The sequence below is a fragment of the Periophthalmus magnuspinnatus genome, chromosome 11 (assembly GCF_009829125.3).
Source record: "Periophthalmus magnuspinnatus isolate fPerMag1 chromosome 11, fPerMag1.2.pri, whole genome shotgun sequence".
Classification (NCBI taxonomy): Eukaryota; Metazoa; Chordata; class Actinopteri; order Gobiiformes; family Gobiidae; genus Periophthalmus; species Periophthalmus magnuspinnatus.
The window spans coordinates 7,399,020-7,424,102 of record NC_047136.2 but is presented as its reverse complement, the minus strand read 5'-3'; the positions used below and the strand labels follow the sequence as shown (position 1 = coordinate 7,424,102).

Sequence of the window (25,083 nt, the reverse complement as noted above, 5' to 3'; positions counted from 1 at the left end):
ATTATGAGAACTCTGTAATTTTGCAAAGGAAAAAGGCTGTAACTGCATGAATATTGTTGCACTATTTAAAACATGTGTCAACAAACAATTTATGCCTATACAAGAATATACATAAGCATCACCATGACTATTATTTACATTGCACTTTGGTCATTATTAATAAATGCATTACATTAGTCAAACAGACATTTTTCTATTATACTACTATTCCTAATAAAAGTAAGCTCACTTTCACATCTATCTTGACATTTTAAACTTGTGGTTTCTTTGTCATTTCATCTGTACATTTATATATAAGCGTGTGACATTTGTTTTTCCACCTTCCCTGTGGTGAAACTACAGTTTGGTGCTAATTGCTGTACCAATTATCGCAATACTGACATTGGACCCTCACTGCGTTGACCTGAAACATGCAAACATCCCATTATAAATAGATACACCAGGTCCAAAACAAAAACCTGGGCAGCAGAGGCTCTCTTCATCTATTTTCAAGACACTGCTTGAGACTTCTCTAGAGGTTAATGCATCCATTCACTATAGTCCTGACCAAGCTTAGCTCAGGATCTAGAGATGGGTCTCAGGGCACTGCACAGCGGTCGCCCAGTGCTCCTACGATATTAAAAGATGGGTCAAATTTCCCCACATTGATTATAGTATACATTAACCTATAACCTTCATTGCATCATGCATACACATTTCTATAATTAAATGTTTATCACCTACTCCATTTTTATTTCAATCTTCCATCTCAAGAAAGCCATATAAACACAAAAAACACACATTTATACACATGTACAGCATAATAAATGTTAACCTTGGATTTGAAGACATTCATTTTCATTTAGATTAATAATGATGATGGTTTGTTCTTTAACTTCAGAGGGAAAGGGGTTTCATTTGAAAGTGTTTGAATGTGTATTTTCCATCGGATATCAGTCAGTTTTAGTTAATTTATTTGGACCCACAATATTTAAATAAGGACTAGTATCAATAGTGTCTTTGAATATTCCTAACCATTCAAAATGAGTCCATGTCTCCTCCATGTGCTTAGACTTTCTGCTGCATCTCTATCTGTTGCCCTTGTCTCTTCTGACTTTGGCCTTTACCGTTCATTTCATACACTGAGCTTTTCTGCAGTTGCCGTCGGTAACACCACACTCCCATGATCACCGCTGCAGCTACAACACACACTGCTATAATAATGGCTGCCACTGTTGGACCTCTGCGCGATGAACTTGGAGGTCTAGGTGGGCAGTTCTCGTCCGCACATACCGCCTCCCCTTTCTCCCCCTCTATCTCACCCCTTTCACCAGTTTGCCCTGGGAGGTTATCGATGGTGTGCTCTTCTACACCTCCGAGTCCACCGAAGTCATTCAAAGGTGGCACAGGGCCCTGAGCGAGGTAAGGGTGCTCTGTGAGGTCACCATGCCAGGAGTCGGTGGGTGCGGCCTGTTGTGTGTCATAGTCAATGGTGTCAGAAAATGAATGAGCATCCGAAGGGTCTGGGCGAGCAGGAGGAGTCGTATCCTCTTTACCCAGTTGATTTAACCCTGGCTCTGTATTTGGAAATCCTGTATTGAGAAAAACATCTATTTCATTTGGGTTCTCTGTAACCGTAACTTCCTGCTCTTTCCCTGTTATGGAGGTATCTTGTCCCTCCTCTTTTTGCACAATGGGATACCCATCTAACCACGTGTCATCGGTGGTTGCTTTTGTTTCTGTGGCCTTCAGGGATACATTCTGTTTTCCACCATCTATTGTAAGAGTCACATGTTCCTGACTATTGTCCTCGTAGCTGTCGTTATCCTCTGGGTCATATGGTTCCTCTTTATCATCATGGTTGTCATGGTCTACCTGCTCCTGGGACACATCTGTTTGTTCCTCTCTGTGGTCCTCATAACTTTCATGTTCATCATAACTCTGCTCCAGTCCATCGTATTCCCGACTGTCGAAGCGGACGCGGATTCGGTCTTCTTCGTGCTCTCCCATGTCATAGTGATCATCGTGGCGGTCAGGGTCGTCATAGCGATCATGTCTTGAAAGGTCCACATTGTGTTGAGTGGGAATGTAGACAGTCACATGATCGTCTTTCTCCTGGTGGCTGTCTAAGGTGTCTTGCTCATGACTCCGGCTGTCATTATGATTGTCAAATGTCACTACCTGACCCTCAAAGTCCACAGTTTGCTGCTGGTCCAGTTCTTTGCTCTCCTGCTCCTTGCTCTCATTTGATTGGACCCCTGTGGAGCTCTGAGTGGCAGAGTTTGTGGAGACTGGATGTCCGTCGTGGAAGGCTTCAGATGGAAACCAGAACATGTGCTTTTGGGAGAGCAGGGACACAGGGGAGTGTGTAGCTGGTATGTCCTCAGTCCGGACCACCTCTGTCCTCTCCTGGCCCCAGCTTTGATTCACAATAAAATCTCCAACACCGCCTTCTTCAGCCTGTTCCTCTCCTAAAGGAGCATCATGCAGTTTCTTACTCAAATCAATGGACACTCCAGGTTCATCTAGTGCTGCTTGTTCATGTTGGTGTTCGGCCTCATCGACACTGATGGTTATTTCCTTGTGCTCCTTCTCATTCTGAAACATTGCGTCGTGCACCTCTTGATAGACCTGGCCTTGAGCTTCCTCTGGACCCTTGGGCTGCTTGTCAGAGTCTGTAAACTGGTCTTCATAGTCAACGGGGCTCTCGGTGTCATCTGTCAAAATATGACATATCAGATAATTGGATTACAATGTTTACAAAATAACTACATTATGAACACAATTTGCGGTTTCACATAAATAATTACAGGTGCCTATAGATGACAAATAAATATGTTATTGATATGTTATTTTTAAACAGATTTCTGCTAGGGTGTATCTCAAGAAAAAAAATAAAACTCTGGCCTCTGGATTAAAACTTATTTTCTAATACATAGAACACTTGAACACTAATGCTCAAGAGAATGTTTGGTTGATCCCAGAGTTAAAATGTTGTAAGGAACAGAAAAACATCTCAATTAATGTGCCTTTTGCCCTTTACACAACACTTGGTTCTTGATCCCTCTATGTGAACTGGGACACACCGTGGCATGTCACACTCAGGTGTCGTTGCGGCCATTTTGAACTCAGCTCACAACTGAGACAGTGTTCCTCCAAATTGATCGACTCAAGCTCCATGCACTTAACAACACAAGCTGCTAACAGACACAGCGGTGACTATTTTGACCTCAGCATGTTCCTGTCCAGTCTGGGTCAAAGTTCACCACTTTGAAGTAAAGGAAGACAAGGAGACATAGTCATCACATTGTAAAAGGACTGTAACCATTTTATTTACCTTTTACACAAAGCTGAACCAGACCATACCACTCCCCACAGCTGTCACACAACAGACTGAAAGCACCGTTTCCACTGGGCATCACATAACCAGGCATGCAGGAGTATAGCAGCTCATCTCCCAGCTCAAACCCTGTATGGCCCTGGAGGTGAGCGTGAGGAAAGGAAGGCGGATCACCACACGGTTTACCTGAGAAGAAAGGATGCAAAAGAATCAATGTTTACTATTGTTCTCTACCTGTACGTATTGGTAAGTGCTAGATTGTCAGTTCCAGAGAGATTGAGCCAACTATCTAATCCTGTTTTTAAACTTAACTCAACCAACCTTAACCATTTGCCTAACCTAAAATAAGCCTGTTCCTAACCTTAATAATAATAATAATAATAACAATAATAATGATGATAATAATAATAATAATAATAATAATAATAATAATAATAATAATAATAATAATAATAATAATAATAATAATAATAATGCATTTTATTTATAAGCGCCTTTCAAAACACCCAAGGACACTGAACAAGATAAAAATTAGATAAAAACATACAAATACAATAAAACATGACAAAAAAACTGATTGATAAAAGATATGTGATTGGTTACGAGAGGTAGGACAGTCTGAACAGGTGAGTTTTGAGTCTGGATTTGAAAAGTGCAAGAGAGTCTAAGTTGCGAAGATCAGGAGGGAGAGAGTTCCAGAGCTGGGGGGCAGAGCGGCTGAAAGCCCTGTTCCCCATGGTCACAAGTCGGGCAGAGGGTACAGTGAGCTGAGGAGGAGGAGCGGAGAGTGCGGGCAGGAGCAGCAATATGGAGGAGGTCAGATATGTATGAAGGGGCTAGGTTGTGTATTGCTTTGAAGGGGGTAATTAGTATTTTGAAGTTAATTCTCTGTTTTATGGGGAGCCAGTGGAGTTGTTGTAGGACGGGGCTGATGTGGTGGATAGTGGGGGTCCGTGTTATGACCCGGGCTGCAGAGTTCTGAAGGAGCTGCAGTTTCTGGAGGGATTTATTGGGGAGACCAAAGAGAAGAGAGTTACAGTAATCAATGCGGGAAGTTACAAGTTAATCATATTCCTGTCCCTAAGACAGTAAGAAAGGCAAACCATCCCTCTAGAACCTACTATCTACCACCAACCTTAGGGTTTATTGTACTTTTTGTATGCACTTAGATCTTATATATAGACAAACAATTACATTAATTTTATGTTTGTCAAAACAGTATAAGAAGGCGATGAAAAATATGTGGATTTTTAAAATTTCAAACACAAATAAAAAGTGAAACAGTGAAAACATACTTAAAAAAAACAATATATATTAACTAAACATGCACTACATTACAAATGACTGAATTATTCAATATTTTTTGTGTATACCCACCTTTGTCTTTGATACAAAAGGCATCCAGGTTTGTGAAGTCCTCTGTGACGTTTTCAACTTTTACATCCACAGCTTTCAGAGTACCAGTCTCAACATTACATACTGTGGTCCTGTTAACAGATAAAATTTGCATTCATTTAAAAAATCGAATTTACTACTTTATGTTGTTGTTGTGAGAGCATCACTTCACATTGCACTGTATACCAAAAACACACAGGAAGTTAAGCAAATGTCTTAACACACATGTGAAATGCTGTGCCATGCTGTTTTTGGACAATGTAGCAAGTCAGTGTAAATATACCTCTGAAAACAAACTTTCTGTTCTGTCTCCCACCATGAGATTACAAATATTATTTCAACATGACATCACACACAGGAACTCCATACATGGTCCCCCACCAGCTTCAGTATCAACTTTTGTGGCCCTGATAATCACACCCTAATACAACAAAATAAATGTTCCCATGTGAAAGTATACAAGGACAATGCTTTAAATAGCTGCTATTATAGATTCTGTTCACGTTTAAGGGTTTCATTATAATTAGTCTACCTCCCTCGCAGTTAAAGCACAATGCGTTCCCAAGTGGGCCGACTCCAATCAAATTCATTAGGAAGTTAAAAGCTTTAATAAAGAACCCATTAAAATCAGATGTTATAATAGTACCAGTAATAGTCTCGGCTATGCATCATTTAAAGGAAAAGGCAGGTTGCAAAGGTTAAATGTGTGTGTGTTAGGGGCAGCATAGGTTTGAAAAAAAAAAGAAAATCTATTGACATTGAGATTCGATTTGCAATTGCATTTTAGAAAAAGTAGGATTTTGTTGCAGTGCACATGGTAAACAACTCCGGGAGCATTAACTTTTGAGAGAAAACTGAAAAGTTAAGTGCTAAACTAATTCACTAATTCCATGCATTACAGATATGTTTGTGGAGGTCTAAAAACTAAACAAGCTTTAAAAATACATTAAAAAGATGATGTTTTATTATATAAGGTGGACATTGTACCTACATAATTGCAGTCTTTGCCTTGTGACAATTGTGCCTGCTCAAACTGCAATTTCGATATACAGGGTTAATCAAAGAATCAGTAATTGGAGAGAATTTGACAGCAGTGTGACTGTGGGAAGCCTATGAGTCATAGTGCGCGTATGTGCCATGTTCACTTCAACGTGAACTTATAAGGAGAAACATCTAAGCAGGGAGGCAAAAAGGGAAATGGAACAATTAGGAAAAATACAAAGAAAACATTCTCCACAGACAATCACTGTTTCATATTAAAACAGAGGCCTGACGTAACCAAAGCAGTTTGTACAAATAAAGAGCTTGAACCTGAGGTGACTTGACATCATCATTGTGTTTGGTTGCCTTGGTAGTGTAGGTGAGTGACAGGTAAGAGGAAAATGTTAAAGTACAGGAGTCAATCTGAGAGATACCTGTTATTATGAAGCAAAGCTAAGAATGATGTCACAGACAGCACACCCAATATAAAGAATCCCCTCAAACAAACAAAAAACACAACCATTTATGTTCAAAATGGAATAAATATAGATTGCATAAACAAACAGGCATTACAGATAAATGTAAGCCCAAAAAAATGCTTAAAATAGCTGCATTCCAAAACAAGGTGACTACATATACTTTAATCAAATATTGACAAGGAAGATATATCTATGTGACCTTTCTTCCCGAACACAGTTTTAGACGGACAGCGCCAGAGGGGACGGTAAATCTCTGTGAAAGATGGTAAGATGGTGTGAAAGCTGATGTCCAGCACAGAGATCACTTTTGTAACAGTAACTTTTTCAGCCCAGAATCCACTGAGACTAAATTATAGGTGTGTGGTCATGTTTAATACCTGTGATTCATTCAACATTTTGCATTTACACATACTTATTTGTGGCAGGTTTAAAAACAAAGACATTTCAAATCTGCCTGACTTTGTACATAGTCACTTTTTTATATAGCGCTTTTTCACCTTTAAGGCAATCAAAGCGCTTTACATGAAGGAACCACTCAACCATTCACACACCAGTATACACAGACACTGCTGGGTCATGTGTCTTGCCCAAGGACACAACGACAGTATTCATTTGTCATAGCATAGCCTAACCCTAACCTGTGGGTCGAGAGCAGGTTTCAATCCGTCAATCTTGGGATCAGTGGACAAATACTCTATCAACTGAATTACTGTTGCCTCAGTAGTACATGTACTCACCCAAATGGGATATTTTGAAACATCATCACAACTTTTTTTGGCAGTACCAGGTAAGACAACCACTATGCGCCATACTTTCCTCTATTGTTACGACTAAAGCACACCTATCAAACTGTCAGTTAGTTTTTCACTGTATACCTGGCCCCAGTGTCTCATTGCAGTCTGAGGCGTGTGCCGTGTTGCCGTAGAGATAAGAGGTGTAAATGGAGGCAGTTGTCGACATGACACTCTGGCTCTGAATTCCCTCCTGCTCCATCACTGAACAGAGGGGCCATTCTCCTGCTTCTCTCTGTCTCCTCTCAAATGGGTCCTCTCCTAACATCCTCCTGTCTCCCTCTTAGCGGACACTACAGCCTGCATGTACAATGTAAGTCACGCCATGTAGAAGACGGAAGCCTTCTTGTTGTCATCAGTGGTTTGATTATAAAGGCAATTTAAGATAATCTTTTCAGTTCAGTTCAGTACATTATTTTGTCTTTCATAAGAGGTAAAATAATGGACGAATAAATACAACTTTGCTGCTAAATCTGATGTCTTCTTATCTTACCCCACTGTGCCTCCATATAGCCACCCACGGGCACATGTTGAGAAAAAGCAGTCGGCCACAGCTTGATGGAGCTCTTCTGCTGAGGCGAGTCGGGTCTGTTGTAAAGCACAGGCTCGCTCAGCGTCTCTGTGTCCCATCAGGCCAGAGGAGTTCTTCAGCTCCAGAACAAACACACGACCTGAGACGAGATGAGAAGGAGGCTTTGTAACACACTTTTACAGAACAAGAACAGCCCAAATATTTTCAGAATTATCATAAAATCAGCTTCAGCTCGAATTATATCAAGGCAATGCAATTCAAATAAGTTAGTCATAACCAGACTAACAGTTATTGTGTTGAGGTCTCATGTAATCCTATAGGAGCAGTCGTGCATGATGTTTATGATGGAAACTACACATGAGTTAGATTATATGTGCCTACTGCAATATTTAAAATGTCAATTGCCAATCACAGACATCCAACCTTAGAAATACATTAATAGAATAACAATCAGTGTATGTAGGAAGACTATGTAAACATTTCAAATCTATATTACTTCATTTTGCAGCCTAATTAGTTACTGCTGTTAATTCATTTTAATTATATCATCCTCAAACCACTCAATTAGCATTCAATAGTTGGGATAATGCCTATACACATTTCTAAGCAGCCAGCTAATTAATACCACTGTGTTAGGACACATAGTCCCCAGTGCTTCTGTAATAAAACACACAGGGATTAGACCTTAATAAAACAAGTGGAAGGCGTAATGTGTAAAATGAGCCATTTTGCTGTTCACGTTTAAGGTTAAATGCAATTCCCGCGAGACAATGATCAAGGCACCAGAAGCAGTTAAAGCACCAAGGCAGGTCATTTAGCTAAATACTTAAAAATATGTTTGAACCAAAATAATTTATTTTGTTTACAAGTTATTGATTTATTTTAAGGTAAAGGAAAACGACTCACCGTCTGCAATTACAACTGGAGCCAAATGAAGGCAAGTGATGCATCCAAAGAACAATAAAAACACGTTTTGGCCACAAAGCATCTTTCCTTAGTAACGAAAATGTACAGTATGAAAAATCCACGCTTTCTGTAGATGCTGTATGTCCTTAACGGCTATTTCAGTGGAAAGTGCAAAGTTTGGAGTGAGAAGAACAACTGGTTTAACCTTTTCCAGGTGTGACTGAAGTTAACAAGTGCGGAATAACAAGTGCGGAATAACGCAAAAGGTCCTGAGGCTGGGACAGCTCGAGCGCGAGGCGCAGTTTATCTTCCCAAAGAGTCGCCCTCTCCAGCAGATAGAGCCCCCGTGTGAAAACTGGCGTGTCCCCGTTAGTAAATACGTCACTGTTCAAAATCTCGAGGGTGGCCAGTCTGATAAACTTGTACTTCACTTCATTATTACAGAAAAGGAGATGCAGAGGAGATGGAACATTCACAAATAGGCCCACTGCTTCCGAGGGTCTCTTGAGCAAGTCACAGTCCGTCTCACTTGATTTGAGGTGAACATTTTTCAGTGAGGTTTTATTAAGACTAGGCTTCACGAACAGCCATGCCCATTTGTTGAGAGAAGATAGATGAAGGACAATGGAGAGGGAAGTGTCTTTGTGTCATTGTATCTGCAGGTGAAGATAACCAGGACGCTCACAAACCGGAACCACTTCAATACTACCAAGAGCTATACAATACTCTCACTGATTATCACAGTGCGCACATGTGGTGTCATGTCAACCATTGCACCTACATCTGTTTATGTAAGGTCAGGTTCAAGGTGCTACAGCATGAAAACCAATATTAGTGTGCAGATTAGGTCATTTTAAGACTTTTGTGGAAGAACCTAAAGAGAAAGAAGTTATGGCAATTGCCCCTGTTAAACTTCTCATCCCTTAGACACCCATAACATCCCATCTCTCCTTTACCACTAAAACTTACTGACGTTACTAATACCGGTACTAAAAAGAAAAACCCTCAAACATGCATTCATAGGTGTATTTTAGGGTTTAACTTTTCTCCCTTCGTCTTGCCATATGCAATAATGTCAAATGTTTTTATAATTGTTTAGATTTTAACTGAACTGCACTTATATTTACAATTTCCCAGATGCATTTTGCTATTTATTTCTGTGTTTATCAAGTATTTTGAGAACAGTGTTTTTCATTTTTACACCCCACAGATGTTCAGAGGGCTGAGAGCGGAGATAAGGTGGACTGACTCATGGAGAAGCTATTTCTAGAGAAAAGTGGTCGTAACGGTAAAAGACAAACGCTGATTCACACCTGGTGCTTCAGGGTGAGAATTATGTTTCATGCAGGTGCCTGGCGTTTGGGGATGGACTCGACGAGACATCACACAGGCGTGCAATCTTACACAACTTCCTGTACGGCTGCAACAGACAATCAGGCCGTGGAGGTAAACACACGTACACCAACCGCAGGTACGTGAGAGCCCAGTGTCACCTCGAGTGAGTGGGCCTTGACCTGTCACCATGAGCCATGACTGTAAAATTGACTCAGAGCAAAGATTTGTTTTAGTGAGCACCAATGAGGGAAGTGGAAGCGCTTCTGTCATAGTTATAATGACTTCAGTTCAAATAAATCCTGCTGTCATCATCATTTACCACATCATAGTCAGAATTAGTTCAAAACCGGAAGGATTTTAAATTGCCATGTTTTTATATAGTGCTTTTTCACCTTCAAGGCACTCAACATGGTTAACATCAAGGAGCCACTCCCCCATTCACACACACATTCATACAACAGTCTACACAGACACTGGGGGCGACCAATGATGTTTATGTCAAGAGAAGGATTCAAACTGCCAACCCTTGCATCAGTGGACAAACGCGCTACCAAGTGAGCTACTGCATGATTAATATTGCAATTTTCTCAAGTTTGGGACAACTGCGGACGGTTCATTTGGGTCAGAGTGAATGCAGAGCAGTTCCTTTTTCATCTGGATTAAAACCACCATCTGGAGGATAACCAGAGTCACTTTGGCCCAACTTGTGCTGTACTTAGTAACTCCTGTAATTTAAATATAGCAAATTACAATTACACACACTTATACTCAAATACATCACATTACACAATACAAAAAATTTACTATTAATTTGAATTGACTATTCATTTGTAATAAGAGAATTTCCACCCCTGACGACTGCATAGCTGGAAACAGAGTAATTAAATTGATTTGTATTGCACTACTCAAGCATTTGGACACATTCTGCACCGAGCTGTCAGCCACAGCCCTGAAGAGAAGAGCTCAGAGCTATTCAAAGACCTGAGGTAATTAATCTAACTTTTGATGGGAGATTGTTAATTACTACACAGCGCAGTGAGATGCACGTGGCTATAAGATCATTGCACACAGATTAAAGACTCAATCTTTGCACAAACTTTATAAAATGTCTGTGTCCCTGGGTTAACCTCTTGTTTGAGACACCCGTTTTGTTGCGGGGAACATTTCACTGTCCGTTTTTTTTTTCATTTCACTGACTGGTCATTAGGAAAGGCAAGTTTATTTGTATAGCACAATTGGTACACAAAGTAATTCAAAATCCTCTACAGAATAAGAAAGACATTAAAATCACAATGCAACAAATCAAAACGTAAATAATCACAAATAATCATCATAAAATTAACATTAAAAGGCATTATAACAAAAATCAAAGTTAAATCTGTCAACTGGACAAAACGTTGTAGGAGTGAAGACGTTTCACTGCTCGTCCAAGCCGCTTCTTCAGTTCTGGTCAGATTATCAATTGACAGATTTAACTTTGGCTTTTGTTATGGACCAGACCTGGACGACTGAGGCATTACACTGACATCTTCTTAAAAGCTATCGCCTTAAAATATAGTCTCTGCTGTTCCTCTTCCTCTGTACAATGCCAATTTCAGTTTGAATAATAAATGCAATCATTTTAATATAGGTTATGTGTTTATTATATGTTATAGGTCTACTAATCATATTTAAATATAGGCTTTAAGTCTGCGGTTTCTGGACACGGCTATGGATGAGGTAAATAGGACTAGGATGTGGTATAATTGTTGTATTTGTACTTGAAAATTAGGTTAGCAAAGTATGGCAGGGCTATACTATAGTAAGAAAATATCTTTGTTGAAATAGAGAGTGTAATTTGGTTAAAATATTTTGACTAAATGAAATCTGTGCAGTGGAAATGGGAGTTGAACTAGAGTGTCCCCTAGTGTTAGTGCACGGGTGTGATACTGATGCCCTAATGAGTGTGTGAGGAAAACCTTTGTGTGGCTTTAATGAAAAAAACAGTTAAAACATCTATCTAAAACATAGATACACACTGGAAAGAACATGGTTTGTGATCTGTGCAGGGTTATACAAAGTCACTGCTGTGCGTTTTGTTATCATTTATTCTGAAATATTGAGGTCTGGTCTTGCACAGTGTCAAACTTCACGTCATGATTTTTTAAAAGCATGCGTACTGTCTTTAAAAATACCGTGTCCCATCGTCAAAATCTCCAAATCTCCGCAAGACCCCCACAATCAAAACAAATCGACCACGCGTGCCTTTTCCCGCAGCAACTACGTCACTAAGTCCCGCCCCTTCCTACCGAGTAAACAGAGCAGGAATACGTCGATGTCGCCGCCATATGGGCTTTTGGGAGTGAAAATACGCTTTGTGATCTGAACGGAGGGGTTAACTGAGGTCTGTTGGTGCGTTTTGGTGCGTAATCAGGAGACTTGAGGACAGACGCCTGGCACAGACTCTGGCCATGAAGGGAGAGGCGGAAGTGAAGTCATTTGACAGACCGTCCATGTTATTATTGTTATTTTGGTAGCCCTGCGATGAGAAACGGGCTGCGGGGTTGCGGAGGTTCGAGACGACGACTTTCCGCAGTCTGTCCCGGTCCAGCGCCGCGTCCGAACCGGAGAGAGGAGCCTCGCTGACCGCTGGGGGGAGGGTGCGAGGACCCAGCTCCGGCTCGGCTCCTATACTCCGAGCGAACACGCAAACGACAAAGCGACTAAACAAAAAAACAAAAAACCCGAGTCGTCAAACATAAAGCTCGGCTGGTGTGCGGTTCGTAGCAGGGACGTGCCTCCGCAGACATGAACGGTATCACCAAGAGCCGCTTCGAGGTATGGCACGGGGAGTGGACCAACACTTGTCTTCTTGTTGTTGTCGTGTGACTTGTTAAGTGTAATATGTGTACGTCCAGGCATGTGTCGTGTGTTTTTCCTTGCTCCTAATTTGCCTGCAGTTGTCAGTCGTGTCGTTTTGTTGGTCAAGGGTAATCCAAAATCCGGTTATTGTCGTGCCGCACCATCAGACAGCGACAACATGGAACATAGGACTGCGGGACAGGAGGGCTGTGGCTGTGGGCTGCCAGTATATTTGGGTTGAGGTTACAAGCTCGCAGGAGACTAACCACTCACACTGATAAATGTGGGCTATCAGCAATTAATCATTACCTCATGCATTTAGCAGATGACATCCCAAACCCATTCTCTAAATGTAAAGGACAAGCACATATCCCTCTGTGTTTTAGAAATAGCCTTGAATCCTACTTTATATTGAGTTTCTTCCCACACCCTCTCCATCACACTGTGACACTGGAAATCATTTGCTTGGTAAATAAACACACCATCCTACACTGCAACTGTAGTAAAGGTGTTTTCTCAAAAGCCACATTCAGTTTATTTAGTGCATTACACAGTAATTATGAAACGGTGTTAGTTATTTTTCATGCCTGATCTCCTGTGAAATATTACATTACATATTTGACATTCTTTGACTGCAATCAGCCTCATTGAGCTTGAGAGCGAATGACTGCCCAAGGTGATAGTGGTGCTGGTGTGTGTTGCCATATCACTGGATTGCCCAACATTAGCAAAAGCTTCTTAGAAACTAGTGCATAGTTGAAACACTGGCATAATTATGTAGTAGAGAGAGTGGAGTAAAGACACAGGCTGGGGCAGAGTAATTGAGTAATTGAGAAGATGATATTTAAACTGTTCATCAAAGATGGGTCTTCATAGACTTCAACTTGCTAAACCAAAATACTGAAACTATGCAAATTAGTCTTCCCAGGGAAAAAAAAACAACAACAATATATCAGGTTTATTTGCATTTAACTTAATCTCACAGTAAAGGAATAGGCCTCTTCAAAGGAACTCCCTGCTTGGGAATGCTGCTCTGCTGGCACTGGGTACAGGCTGATGTGGTAACTTAAATGAAGCGTGCAGGTCAGCGATAGTTTGTTCTCATAATGTTTAGGTTTATACAACATTAGTCTACTGTATGTGTAGTAAAAACAGTTTGTGCGGCTGAGGCCCTGTCCAGCCACACAAACTGGTTTATGATATATTGTCTTTTATCTTGTTGGTAGTCATCCATCTTTCCAGGATAGTTTCACATATTTTGCAAATGTAAACAAACCAACCACTGTCTGCCTGTATTGCTTAAGTTAATATAAACAGAATTTATCTGATGGGGTCAAGGGTGAAAGATGTGTAACAGAAATGCTGTGGCGTAAAGAGTCAATGAAAGTTTTGTCTGTGAATGCACCTTCTCAAGAACTTGCGTTGCTTTACCTTTATTGGAAACAATTTATATTTAAGTCACCCAACTGCAAAGTCAGTCAAAATATCAAAACTCTAAAGTCACATGGAAGGAACTTAGTGTAAATTTCTCACTCAATAAAGAGTGTAATTTTAGGAGATGCTGCTAACTGTTGTTTAAGAAAGCAGAACAACTGGTAAAAGGTTTGTTCAAATTCTGAGCCCAGTCAATAATGAATGATTGACCGAATTATGATTCAGCACCTGTAAGGAATGATACTATAAACCATTTTGATTGCTGGACTATATTTCAGCATTTACCGTAATTAATTAATTTAATCTTTACCTGTGCTCTCTCTTTTCTTGACAATAGCTTCTTTTGCAAAGGCATTGGCCTCCATCTAGCACTTCATATTGTATATTATACTCTTCCTGGTAGGGATGGTTCTTATAAAAATTTAATCAAGATCCTGTGGCAAAATGCTATGTCTTGATTCAGTGTTTCTCTGTTCAATGAACCTCTGCTCAAACACAGAGCAGTGTTCATTTAGGATTCATTCTATAGGAGCTCAATATGTTTTAAATCCACCTTTGGTGCTCTGTGCCTTACCCTTACTCTAGTATCTTTTTATAAACTAGTGTTGATGTTTAAAACAGCAGGAGCTCTCTCATTAGACACAGCCCTCGACTCTTTGAGGACACAAGAGCATCACTGTCGGATGTGTGCAGCGCCAAAGTGCATGTGGGTGTTTTCTGTGATTTAAATTCATGGCTGATCGCAGCCCACCTGATCTGGAACGTTCCTCTCTGTTCTGATGCGAATCACCTGCCAGAGGCAGTGAGTCCCTCTCAGCAGATGGCCAGACGTCCACAGAGTAGACTAATTGAGATAAGCATGCCAGCAAGCTGACCAGGCTGACAGAATTATAATCTCGTAAAGTGGGGCCATGCTAGTTACCATAGCTTTAGCATGTAATTACCTTTTTTTATTCAACACAAGGTTTACTGATACAAACAAGTGGTCAAGTTAATTATGAAAAGATAAATGGACACAAATTAAATCAAGTACCTTACTATGTATGAACTATGTATAATGCTGCTATTTATAGCATTATTTTTAAATATTATTTGAAATGTCAGTTTCTACAAAATGGGGTTTCAGTGCAGATTATTTTATACCACAAAAATAAATAGTTTTTTTTTTTTTTAGAATGACAAAAATAAACAAAATATGCCTAATATATGTGCTATTTTATTTTGTCTATTCTACTTTATTTTAGTTGGGTAATACCTTGGGATTACTTGAGGACAATCATGCTGTTAGTGCCATTATTGTTACCAAGTTACTGCATCATTTTCTGACCTACAGTAGCTGACTGTACAGCCCTTTCCAGCCATTAGATACCAGGTCTAATGTGTGTTTTTTTATCCTCTTTTTCCTAACAGGTGTTTTCAAACAGCGATGAAGCTCCCATCAACAAGAAGCTTCCCAAAGAGCTTCTACTTAGGTAAGATTACTCACCAGTTTATCCAAGTCAACACTGGTTTGGTCAGGGATATCCATTAGCTGCAGTAGCCTTGATCTACTGTTAGTTTAGAAACACACATGTCTACCATGACGGCTTTGGTATGATGCATGTCTTAGGCCTCGATGAGATGTTTTTGACTGTTTGACCTAGAGACCGACATTATGTCCCTGGGCAGCTGTGGATGACCCATAAATCGGACACATGCAGTCATGCGTGCACAGTAACCATACTTCATGTTCATACGTGTTTGTAAATTCAGCTTTAAGAAGACCATACACCTGCACAAACTATAGCGTGAACTGCTTATATTTTGTACGTGTTTTTATGAACCTTTCAACACCCTTGGGCCTATGTAAACTGTATGTCTGTGTATGTGCGTGCTATAAATAGCCTTGTCTTCGATGGTGGGGAATTCTGTAGTGCTGTGCTCACTCCTGCTCCAGCTGTGCTCTCCTGAGAATACCAGTGTCCCCATTATAACCAGCACACTCTACTCCACATAAAACATGCACTTCAGTAACACCAGTGTATGACCTAGTCGCACATGTGTTGTAACACTGACTGTAACAGGGACTTTGAAACCGTGGAAAGTGGGTTAACTACATGTTCATGGTACATATTGGTTCACATCTTTTCTCGCTGTTTGTGTAAGATCTTCTGTGAAGGCTATAGAGAAAAAAAAAAGTTATGAGTGTGTTTTTGATGACATAATGCTGTCTATTTTTTTATATTAATTTGCTTATTGTAATGTTTTTGTTTTTTTGGGGTTTTTTTTTTGCTGTAGAGGACATTTAAACTAGGACGTTCCTCTGTTATATTTAAGTCAGCAGGATAAACTGAAAAAGTAAACAACCAGAAGACTTTCTTTTTAGGTTTATGTTTTCTTTGTAGGTTTATGTAGTAATCTTAAAAAAATATGGGGATGTTTTTGAAGGGCCTAAATTCCGTTAGACTTCAAATTTGAAATCTACTTTATTATATGAAAAATCTTTCCCATAAACTAGTTGTTTTTAGGGTCCAGTTCCTCTTTGTTTAGAATGTATATTTAGATCTTTGTTCATAATGATCTTGTGTATTTTATTAGTAGAAAAATTTCAAGAAAGTTCATGCATCCTTAATATTGTATTATGTCAACACAAAACGACGCATATGTTGTGTCATGACATTAATATATAAGTATAGTAATTTTCACATCAAAGGGCAGGTACTCTTACTATAGTGCCTGAAAGTTGAGCATCAGAGAGGAACTGAGGTACAGGCTCCAAAACACTGACTCAGCAGTCACTCCAAAAAACAACCAAGTTCATGTCTGACTGGTGTTACCATAGCAACTACTGCTAGTCTCCGTGAAGGCCCCACTCTAAATTTGGCCACGCTTCAGAAGCCAGCTTTACATTTTGTTAACAAATATGACTATGATCCTAATGCCTCTTTTGTACCTTACAAAAACTTGCATGACAGAAGCTTGATTTTGCTGAACAGTCAAGGGCTCCAGGTGTCCATAGGTTTTATAATGTGTAGTTATTAGTAAAAAGACATTGAGACGTGTTTGTGCAAGAGGCACACTGACGTGTTTTTACCTTGTCAGGTCATCTTCGGGACAAGTGTCAGGGCATTTCTGAATCATCCTTGTAGATCAGCTGATTTTTAAGTACTTTAGAAACTGTACGTTTTGGTTTTCATTTGTTTTATGAATACAGTATCTTAAAGGGAGGATATGTAGGCTGAAAAAATGTCTTCAACCTGTGTTTTGATAACACAATAATAATAGTTTTTCTCATTATACACTTATATGGATTGACCATGCCTCATGTGAAAGCTCAAAACCTCCAAAATTCACTCACAGAGCTGCAGAGGCTGTTCACTGCACTACCACTGATTAATGATTGGATGCAGCCAGGTGCTGAGGTTTGGTGAGGATGCAGCTCAGAGAGGGTCCTTAAACAAACTGCAGGAATTGGCAACCTAAATGTGAGACTCTTGCCACTTTCTGATTGGATAACTGGTTTTTCAACCAAGACACCAAAACATTCACAGCTTTGCCATGATATACAAAGTTTTTGTAAACTATTATCAGTAAAAAATAATTTTAAATTTAAGTTTTGTTGATTGAATGTCTGTACACAGATAACTTATTAAATTTGAAATAGAAATTCTACACACCCTCCTGTAAAATAGTGTGTTTTTTTTTGTTTTTGAAGATCCAAGATTAGATGATTGTTTATTCTCAGATAAAGCCATTTTAAAATCATGATTATTCTTTGATTTATATCTGGATTATATCTTGACTCGAGATGTTGAGTCACTGAAGTCTCAGCTCAAGTTAGTTTAACTTCTCTGTTCACAATCTGTCACAGATCATTAATGATGAAAGAACTTGTTTAAAGGACCACTTTCATTTAAAATAGAAAGCCACATTCTGTTTCATTATAGCAGACATTAAATCAATGATTTGCTAGAGACTCATTGACTGCTTAATAGAAAAAGGTCAATAAGTATGCTGCATTCACAGACTCTGCGTTTCCTATTATGTTCAATAATGTTTCAAGTACATAGAGGAAATAATAGATTTGTATTATTTTTGTCTTACTTTGACACAAGACACTTATAGATTATACAGTGAGGACATGTCCTGACATGCCCTGACCCGGCCCATGTAACAGACAGCCTTTGTCTGATCCTATATGAAGAGAACAATGGCTGGCTCCTGTTTCCTACTGTTAAAAGAACGTTAAACCCCGGTTGCACCAAAGCATTGACAACACCACAAACTCTAGGTACTTTTTATATTCCACTACTATGTCCAAACAAACTCTGAACCAGTTATAAACTAGAAATAAACCAGTTTTGAAAAAGCAGCCTAATTTAGTGTAAATGGAGAGAAGGTGTAAGACCATGGAGCAAACTAGGATACTACTAACAGTAGTAGTTAGTAGTGTTCTTCCTACAAAAGACTGCCAGCAGTGAAGCCACCAGCAGTACCACAGTTTGAGACTCACTGTTCACTGTAGCATATTACTTGATGGTATATCTGTGAGTATAAGCTCATGTACAATGCAATCATAGCATAAAATAAATATATAAAATATTTTACATATATACCAATCCCTAGTGGCCTGTGGCCTTGCTTGTTAGAGTGCCAGAGATTACTCATTGGCAGATTAATGGATTGAGCTGACCCAGTAACCTGGTGCATGCGGCCCTTTGTGGCACATCGTTTCACAGCTCAAACACAAGTCGTCTGAGGGGCTCTCCTGCTACCAGCAAACACAGGGTATTGTTCTCCACACATACTACAACATCCATGTTTAGGGGCTTACAAAAAACTGGTAAATAAAATCATTTATTTACAAAGAAACTCACGGCATCTTTTGTCTCTCTACAGAATATTCTCCTATCTTGATGTGGTTACACTATGTAGGTGTGCCCAAGTATCTAAGGTAAGCAGAAACTTGGACAAGCCAATTTACAAACTAATCAATTCTCTTGACTTTTACCAAAATATTTGTCAAATTGTTCTGAAATCCCACATAGTGCGATCTTCTGGTTAGCTGCTTTGCTTTAGTGCACTCTAGCTGAAAGCCATTTATGAATGAGCTTTCTGTGGATAATGACAAAGGCTTGGCACGTGAACTGTGGACTCAGAGCTGGAGAGGCCAAAATTTTACAGCAACATGGATTTCTGTTGCATAGGTATTTTACTTCAGCTTGTATTATTATTTTCATGATAAATTCATTGTGTATGTAAGTTAGGGTTACGTCTAAAAGCCTTCTAAAAGTTTGTGCAAGTCATGTGTTAGTGCTTGGCGTGCTCTCACTTTTTATGATAAGCGCTCCCACCTCTGCCTGACCTACTTGTGTCTCTCTGTCCATGACCCTCTCAGGCGTGGAATGTGCTGGCCCTGGACGGCAGCAACTGGCAGAAGATCGACCTCTTCAACTTTCAGACCGACATCGAGGTGAGGCTTGACGGGGCAGAAGGGCAGATGAGGGCAGGACCACTGGGTGTGTTACAGTGTGAGCGCATTCATTCAGTAGCATTATCTGGCCTGCAGCTTAGTGCTAGGTCAGTAGGCTTTGGTGCCGACTATGATGTCACAGTTTATCCTCTGTCCTGTGACCTAAGTCTTGTCTCTTCTTCCTCCTTTTTCTCTGTGCAGCATTTTAGACAGTATAAGAAGTGGCAGTGTGTGTATATTATGCTAGCTAGATACACTATAAGCACATGAATAAGGCAAGTTTAGTGTAAGAAATTTCAGTCAAATGAATCATTCGCCACTGCAAATAATAAAAAAAAATAGTCTTAAAATGTAAATGTGTTTCTCAGGGCCGGGTGGTGGAAAACATTTCGAAGAGATGTGGGGGCTTCCTGAGGCAGCTGAGCCTCAGGGGCTGCCTGAGCGTGGGAGATGCCTCAATGAAGTAAGATTCTTATTGTCTCTCAGGCGTGAAACTGTTTATAACTGTGTGGCACTGTGTTTTCCCTCAAAATATCTTTTATATGGAAAGCAAGTAATAATAAAACCAACCAAGACAACCTTCTCTTAAATCTGTGAATCTGTAGATTTAATCCCTACATGGCAATTCTGCTGTACACTGTAATTGCAGTGCCTCAGGTTTTGCCCTGATATTTTGAGATTTATTATTTAGATTTGAAGCATTGGAGTTAAGGTAAGGCACTAGATTGATCTCGTAAGGCGATAAAGTTTACCTTAATTGTTGTATGTTGTGCGATATCAAAAGTGTTGTTTATTATTAATGTTTATTTTTAATGTTTATTATTCCAAAACCTACAGCAGCTCACAAAACATAAAACAATTGAGGTAATGATATTTAAAAAAAAAAAATGTTCCATATTTTTCATTACAGGACATTTGCACAGAATTGTAGAAATATAGAAGTGTTGAATTTAAATGGCTGCACCAAGATCACGGACAGCACCTGCCTCAGCCTCAGCAAGTTCTGCTCTCGACTCAAACACTTAGATCTCACGTCATGTGTGTCCATCACCAACCACTCCCTCAAAGCTCTCAGGTAGCACACGCTGACAAACACGGACCTCTATCATACTTATATCATGTATTATCCATAGATTAACATTGACATGTATTTTTTCAGTGATGGCTGCAGGCTGCTGGAGATGTTGAACTTGTCTTGGTGCGATCAGATCACACGAGATGGTATTGAGGCCCTGGCACGAGGCTGTAGTGACTTAAGAGCACTGTTCCTCAGAGGTTGCACACAGGTAACACTAGAGTTTGTTTCTTCACTTCACTGCCCAACTACTGCCCAACTATTTTATCCTTTGCATTTTATTGTTATTTATTATTATTTTTACAATTTTGAACTGAATTTCTAAAAATAATATGTATAATATATCTTCAAGAAATTCCCCTTGTGGATCAATATAGTTTGTTAAGTCCAATACTTGTTCACTGTCTTTTGTCTTCCGCAAAACTTTCTCAGCTGGATGATGGAGCATTGAAACACCTTCAGAAACACTGCCCAAAACTCACCACCATCAACTTGCAGTCCTGCACAGTAAGACAAGCCGTGTGATAATAAACGTTGTGTGTGTGTGTGTGTGTGTATTTTTACATGATTGTTTGTCTTTTCTTGCAGCAAATAACAGATGACGGCCTGGTCAGTCTTTGCAGGGGTTGTCCCAAGTTACAGATTCTTTGTGTGTCTGGGTGCAGTAACATCACTGATGCCTCTTTAACTGGACTGGGACTCAACTGTCCCAGACTTAAGTAAGAATCATTTATTATACTGTTAATTTCTTATTGTTTATTCTTTATACTTGTAGCTGTATTTAACACTGAAATGTAGTCTACATACATTAGGCTAGGCTATTGGTAATTTTGTAGTACTCATACATATACCACCTGTGTTTTTTTTAGAATACTAGAAGCTGCTCGATGCTCCCATGTTACTGATGCTGGGTTCACTGTTCTTGCAAGAGTGAGTAAAATTTTTCTCATTTGTTTTAACTCTACATGCATCATTCTTATTTATAGATGTAATGTTTTAATGTCACTTGGTTTGATTTTTCTTATAGAATTGTCATGAGCTTGAAAAAATGGACTTAGAAGAATGTATTCTGGTAAGGGCTATTTTTAAGGGCTTAACATTATTTCAGAGTAAAAAAATATCCGGTCCATCTTATACAATGTTTAATGTGTGAATGAAGATAAGATAAAATAAGATAGATAAGATCAAAATGAACAATTATACTATAAATTAATACCAAGAAAGTTATCATAGTAAAGCATTTTTGTTTTCCACAGGTGACAGACAATACCTTGGTTCAACTGTCTATCCACTGCCCTCGCCTACAAGCATTGGTATAAAATTTATCTTAACCTGTGTGACTGGCTTCTGTACTGCATTTATTCTGATGTCTCTGTTGTGGTTTAGTCTCTGTCACACTGCGAGCTGATCACAGATGATGGTATTAGAGCTCTGAGCAGTAGCACCTGTGGCCAAGAGCGCCTCACAGTGGTGGAGCTGGATAACTGCCCTCTCATCACAGACGTAACGCTGGAACACCTGAAGAGCTGCCATCGTCTGGAGCGCATAGAGCTCTATGACTGTCAACAGGTCACGCGAGCTGGCATCAAGCGCATTCGGGTGAGAGCATGTTGACCTGTAGGGCTGTTATTTCAATTTACAGCTGAATTATGAGGCCTTACATTTTTATTACTTACTTGTTTTGCTTATTCCAAACCAAATTTTTGTGTGATACTGAAGCTTAGATAACAACAATATAGATTACATTGTTTGAAAACTAGGTAATTACATGAAGCAAATTTATGTATGTTTCATTTTAAAATGTTATTAATTATTTGGCATATACAAACGGTCAACCTCAGTCCAACAAAATCTGCACAGCCCATCTCAACCATTTCCATTTTCTTCACAGGCTCACCTCCCTGAGATCAAAGTCCACGCCTACTTTGCTCCAGTGACTCCGCCTCCCTCTGTGCACGGAGGCGGACAGCGTCTGTGCCGCTGCTGTATCATCCTCTGACAGTGGAGAGCCAGGGGGGGGCACCTCTGTCTACAGGTCCTGCTGCTCTGAAATCGGGGGAAAGGGGCTGGGATATATGTTAATGTTTGGGGCAGGGGGAGGGCTGGACCCACTCACTTCTCCTGATCAATATATTGACTGGTCGCCTCTGATTTGCTGATCAGTTGTACCTGCCCCTCCTCTCACTTCGTTACTCAGTGCTGCAGAAGCCCAAGATTTATGTTTTGGACAAATCACAGATGGATGGACTTTCTCTGCATATTCTCATTCTCACTTCAAAAACTAAAACTGACTTCCACCATAATGTTCTGTACACTCCAGCGACCCAAGCCTTGGGTAAATAAGGCTAGAAGTGTAGACTAAGAAATAGTGTCTGAATGAAAAGAAAAAAAACTCGACAATACATCATGTTCAAGCAGAAAAATATAAAAATGTCTCTTTGAGGACTATCATCTCAACCAATCACTCAACACCTCTACTCTGTGGTCACCCTGTGAATTATTCTGACCAGTAAACAACCATCATGTTGGACAAGGAGAGCTGAGAAATGCATAGACCCTCTGGAATACTGTTATACTGAAACCTCTGTGTGAGAGAGGGACACAGGAAATGGACACACAACATACTTGTGCATCTAAAAATACTTATGTTGAGATTTTGTTATGTTTGTACAGAGAATGTTTTGCAATGATAAAAGATTACACTTATGGTAACTCACTCACAAAATAAGAGTGGGTAAAAAGATTTAGTTTTATTTTACCATTTCTTTTCAGTGCTTATTGTAATTGGTGATGCCTGTCTATCCAGATTGAAAGATCAAATGTTTTTCTTTTGGAAATAGAAGAGAAATGTGACGTGGAAAAAGTGGACCTATGATTCAGAGACTTGATGTCAGTAAGCATTATGTTGAGTTTATTTGCTACTGGGATAGACTGGGCTCTCTGTACTGCGTGGTTCTGTTGGCTTGTAGGCCCTTATCAATCCTGTCAGTAGCCTGTGCACTAGCTCCTACCTGAATACTTAAGCATTTGTTTACATCCTGGGATTAGATTAGCATCACAAACATGTTTACAAGAGTAGATTTCCAGTCCCTACTTTCTTAGAGGTGACCTTAGTAATATCGATGGGTGAATTGTACCATGATTTTCAGTAGAGTCAATAGAATAATGGGTCTGCTGCCTGCATCTGGATATCAATCAGGACTAATTTTGGTGCAACTTTGCCTCAAAGAAATTTTAAAATTGGATTCACCTAAGACATTTAAGGTTATGTGCAAAGGCACCTCGACATAGTGACAATCATATAACTTGAAGTATTTAAAATGTGTGAATTAGGTGGTGATTATTGTAACAAATACATAGACTGCATTGAATATTTCCAACCTTTCAACCTAAAGTCCTTTCATTTTAAATATGTATGCCTAATGTCACATGTCTTGCACAGTCGTAGGTTTATGCTGTATATCATATTTTCTGGGAAAATGTGATATGTAGGAATTGGAGAGGCACAGACAAAGTTCAGGCAGCCGTCAGTATTGATTCATCAGAGTCTGGGAAGTAGTGTCAGCTTGGAGAGATGCACAGGGCTCTGGAAAGACATAAAACAATAATATCTAAACTAACTAATCAGAGCAGAAATAGTTCACCAACTGTGATACTTGCCCTCTCTCTGACTGTTTTAACAGTTTTATGTTTGGAAAAAATAAATACATGGAAAAAATAAACAATAAATGCAAAAAGAAATGGTGACATGTCTATTTTGTCACATTTATTCAGTTATTCAGAAGTTACAGTTAATTGTAGGCCAAGGATGTACCAAATTGTGACCTGGGGTGAAATTGGGCCCTTGTGTTTTGAGTTTAACCTGCTGAATGCATTAATTTGAATTATACACTGTACTGACCATCCGTCTATGGCCCTTAATGTTTCATCTGTGTTTCAATCCATGGTCTCAATATTCGGTGATGAAAGTTTGGACCCTCCGGTTAAAACATTACAGTCTGAACAAGACACTGCACCACAAGGTGTCAGCAAAGATCTACATCTGTAATAAACACGCCCAGTGTTTAAATGTAAACGTTTATCTGTCACAAGTTATTTAAAAGGGACTATATGAACTGGCTAAAAGATACTTAGTTTAATAATGCATGTGGTATAGAAAATAAGACCAAACGCGTGCCTTCAGTAACATGTTTATTTGATATTTTTCGTCGGGCACTGTGGTGGACAGCTGTGCGGCGCCAAGGACCCAGCCCTGATCGGTTGCGCCTCTGCAAACTGCGGTCCCCGGCAGGTTCACTTCACAGGGTTACCCGAATTGGCGCCCAACTGCGGATTACAGAGAAGAATCTTACTGTGTCACTGGATCGTAACACTTTGCTGGAAGTTTTCTACAACTTTACGGGTCAGACACAGCGTCCGCGGAGCGCAGCCTCTGGACATGAACAGACCGAAGTGAAGCCCGGCGCGGGGCCTCCGGAGCCGAGCCTAGCGTTAGCTCTCAGCTAGCTCTTGTTTGGGTCGCTGCGCTAATAACCGACCTGCT

The 25,083-nt window shown here is 39.8% G+C and overlaps 2 protein-coding genes across 3 annotated transcripts; one reads left to right on the top strand and one right to left on the bottom strand.

Annotated features, from left to right (window-relative positions):
* Nucleotides 1-801: 801 nt before the first annotated feature.
* On the bottom strand, nt 802-8,642 carry susd5 (sushi domain containing 5). The gene is made up of 5 exons (XM_055225309.1): nt 8,404-8,642; nt 7,459-7,636; nt 4,697-4,806; nt 3,317-3,505; nt 802-2,696 (listed from the first exon to the last, which is right to left on the bottom strand). Exons 1-5 carry the CDS (start codon nt 8,483-8,485, stop codon nt 1,048-1,050), a joined length of 2,208 nt encoding a protein of 735 aa, XP_055081284.1. The 5' UTR covers nt 8,486-8,642; the 3' UTR covers nt 802-1,047.
* A 3,323-nt stretch (nt 8,643-11,965) lies between these two features.
* fbxl2 (F-box and leucine-rich repeat protein 2) lies at nt 11,966-24,280 on the top strand. Of its 2 annotated transcripts, none has more exons than XM_033975051.2 (14): nt 11,966-12,555; nt 15,424-15,485; nt 18,892-18,946; nt 19,391-19,465; nt 19,834-19,928; nt 20,376-20,540; nt 20,625-20,751; nt 20,973-21,047; nt 21,129-21,259; nt 21,410-21,470; nt 21,568-21,612; nt 21,797-21,853; nt 21,927-22,139; nt 22,432-24,280. In XM_033975051.2, the coding sequence occupies exons 1-14, from the start codon at nt 12,526-12,528 to the stop codon at nt 22,537-22,539; spliced, it is 1,299 nt and encodes a 432-aa protein (XP_033830942.1). In that variant the 5' UTR covers nt 11,966-12,525; the 3' UTR covers nt 22,540-24,280. The 2 variants fall into 2 exon arrangements, with proteins under 2 accessions (XP_033830942.1, XP_055081271.1); XM_055225296.1 differs by lacking the exon at nt 11,966-12,555 and adding an exon at nt 12,877-13,047.
* The last annotated feature ends 803 nt before the right edge of the window (nt 24,281-25,083 follow it).

Bases quoted from the DNA above. Each gene is read 5' to 3' on its own strand.
- fbxl2 (XM_055225296.1), top strand. From the start codon at position 12,892: ATGCATTTAGCAGATGACATCCCAAACCCATTCTCTAAATGTAAAGGA. The intron at 18,947-19,390 runs GTAAGCAGAAAC...TGACCCTCTCAG, and splicing joins GGTGTGCCCAAGTATCTAAG to GCGTGGAATGTGCTGGCCCT. The intron at 20,541-20,624 runs GTAGCACACGCT...GTATTTTTTCAG, and splicing joins CACTCCCTCAAAGCTCTCAG to TGATGGCTGCAGGCTGCTGG.
- susd5 (XM_055225309.1), bottom strand. From the start codon at position 8,485: ATGCTTTGTGGCCAAAACGTGTTTTTATTGTTCTTTGGATGCATCACT. The intron at 3,506-4,696 runs GTGGGTATACAC...CTTTCTTCTCAG, and splicing joins CTTTTGTATCAAAGACAAAG to GTAAACCGTGTGGTGATCCG. The intron at 2,697-3,316 runs GTAAATAAAATG...ATATTTTGACAG, and splicing joins GGTTCAGCTTTGTGTAAAAG to ATGACACCGAGAGCCCCGTT.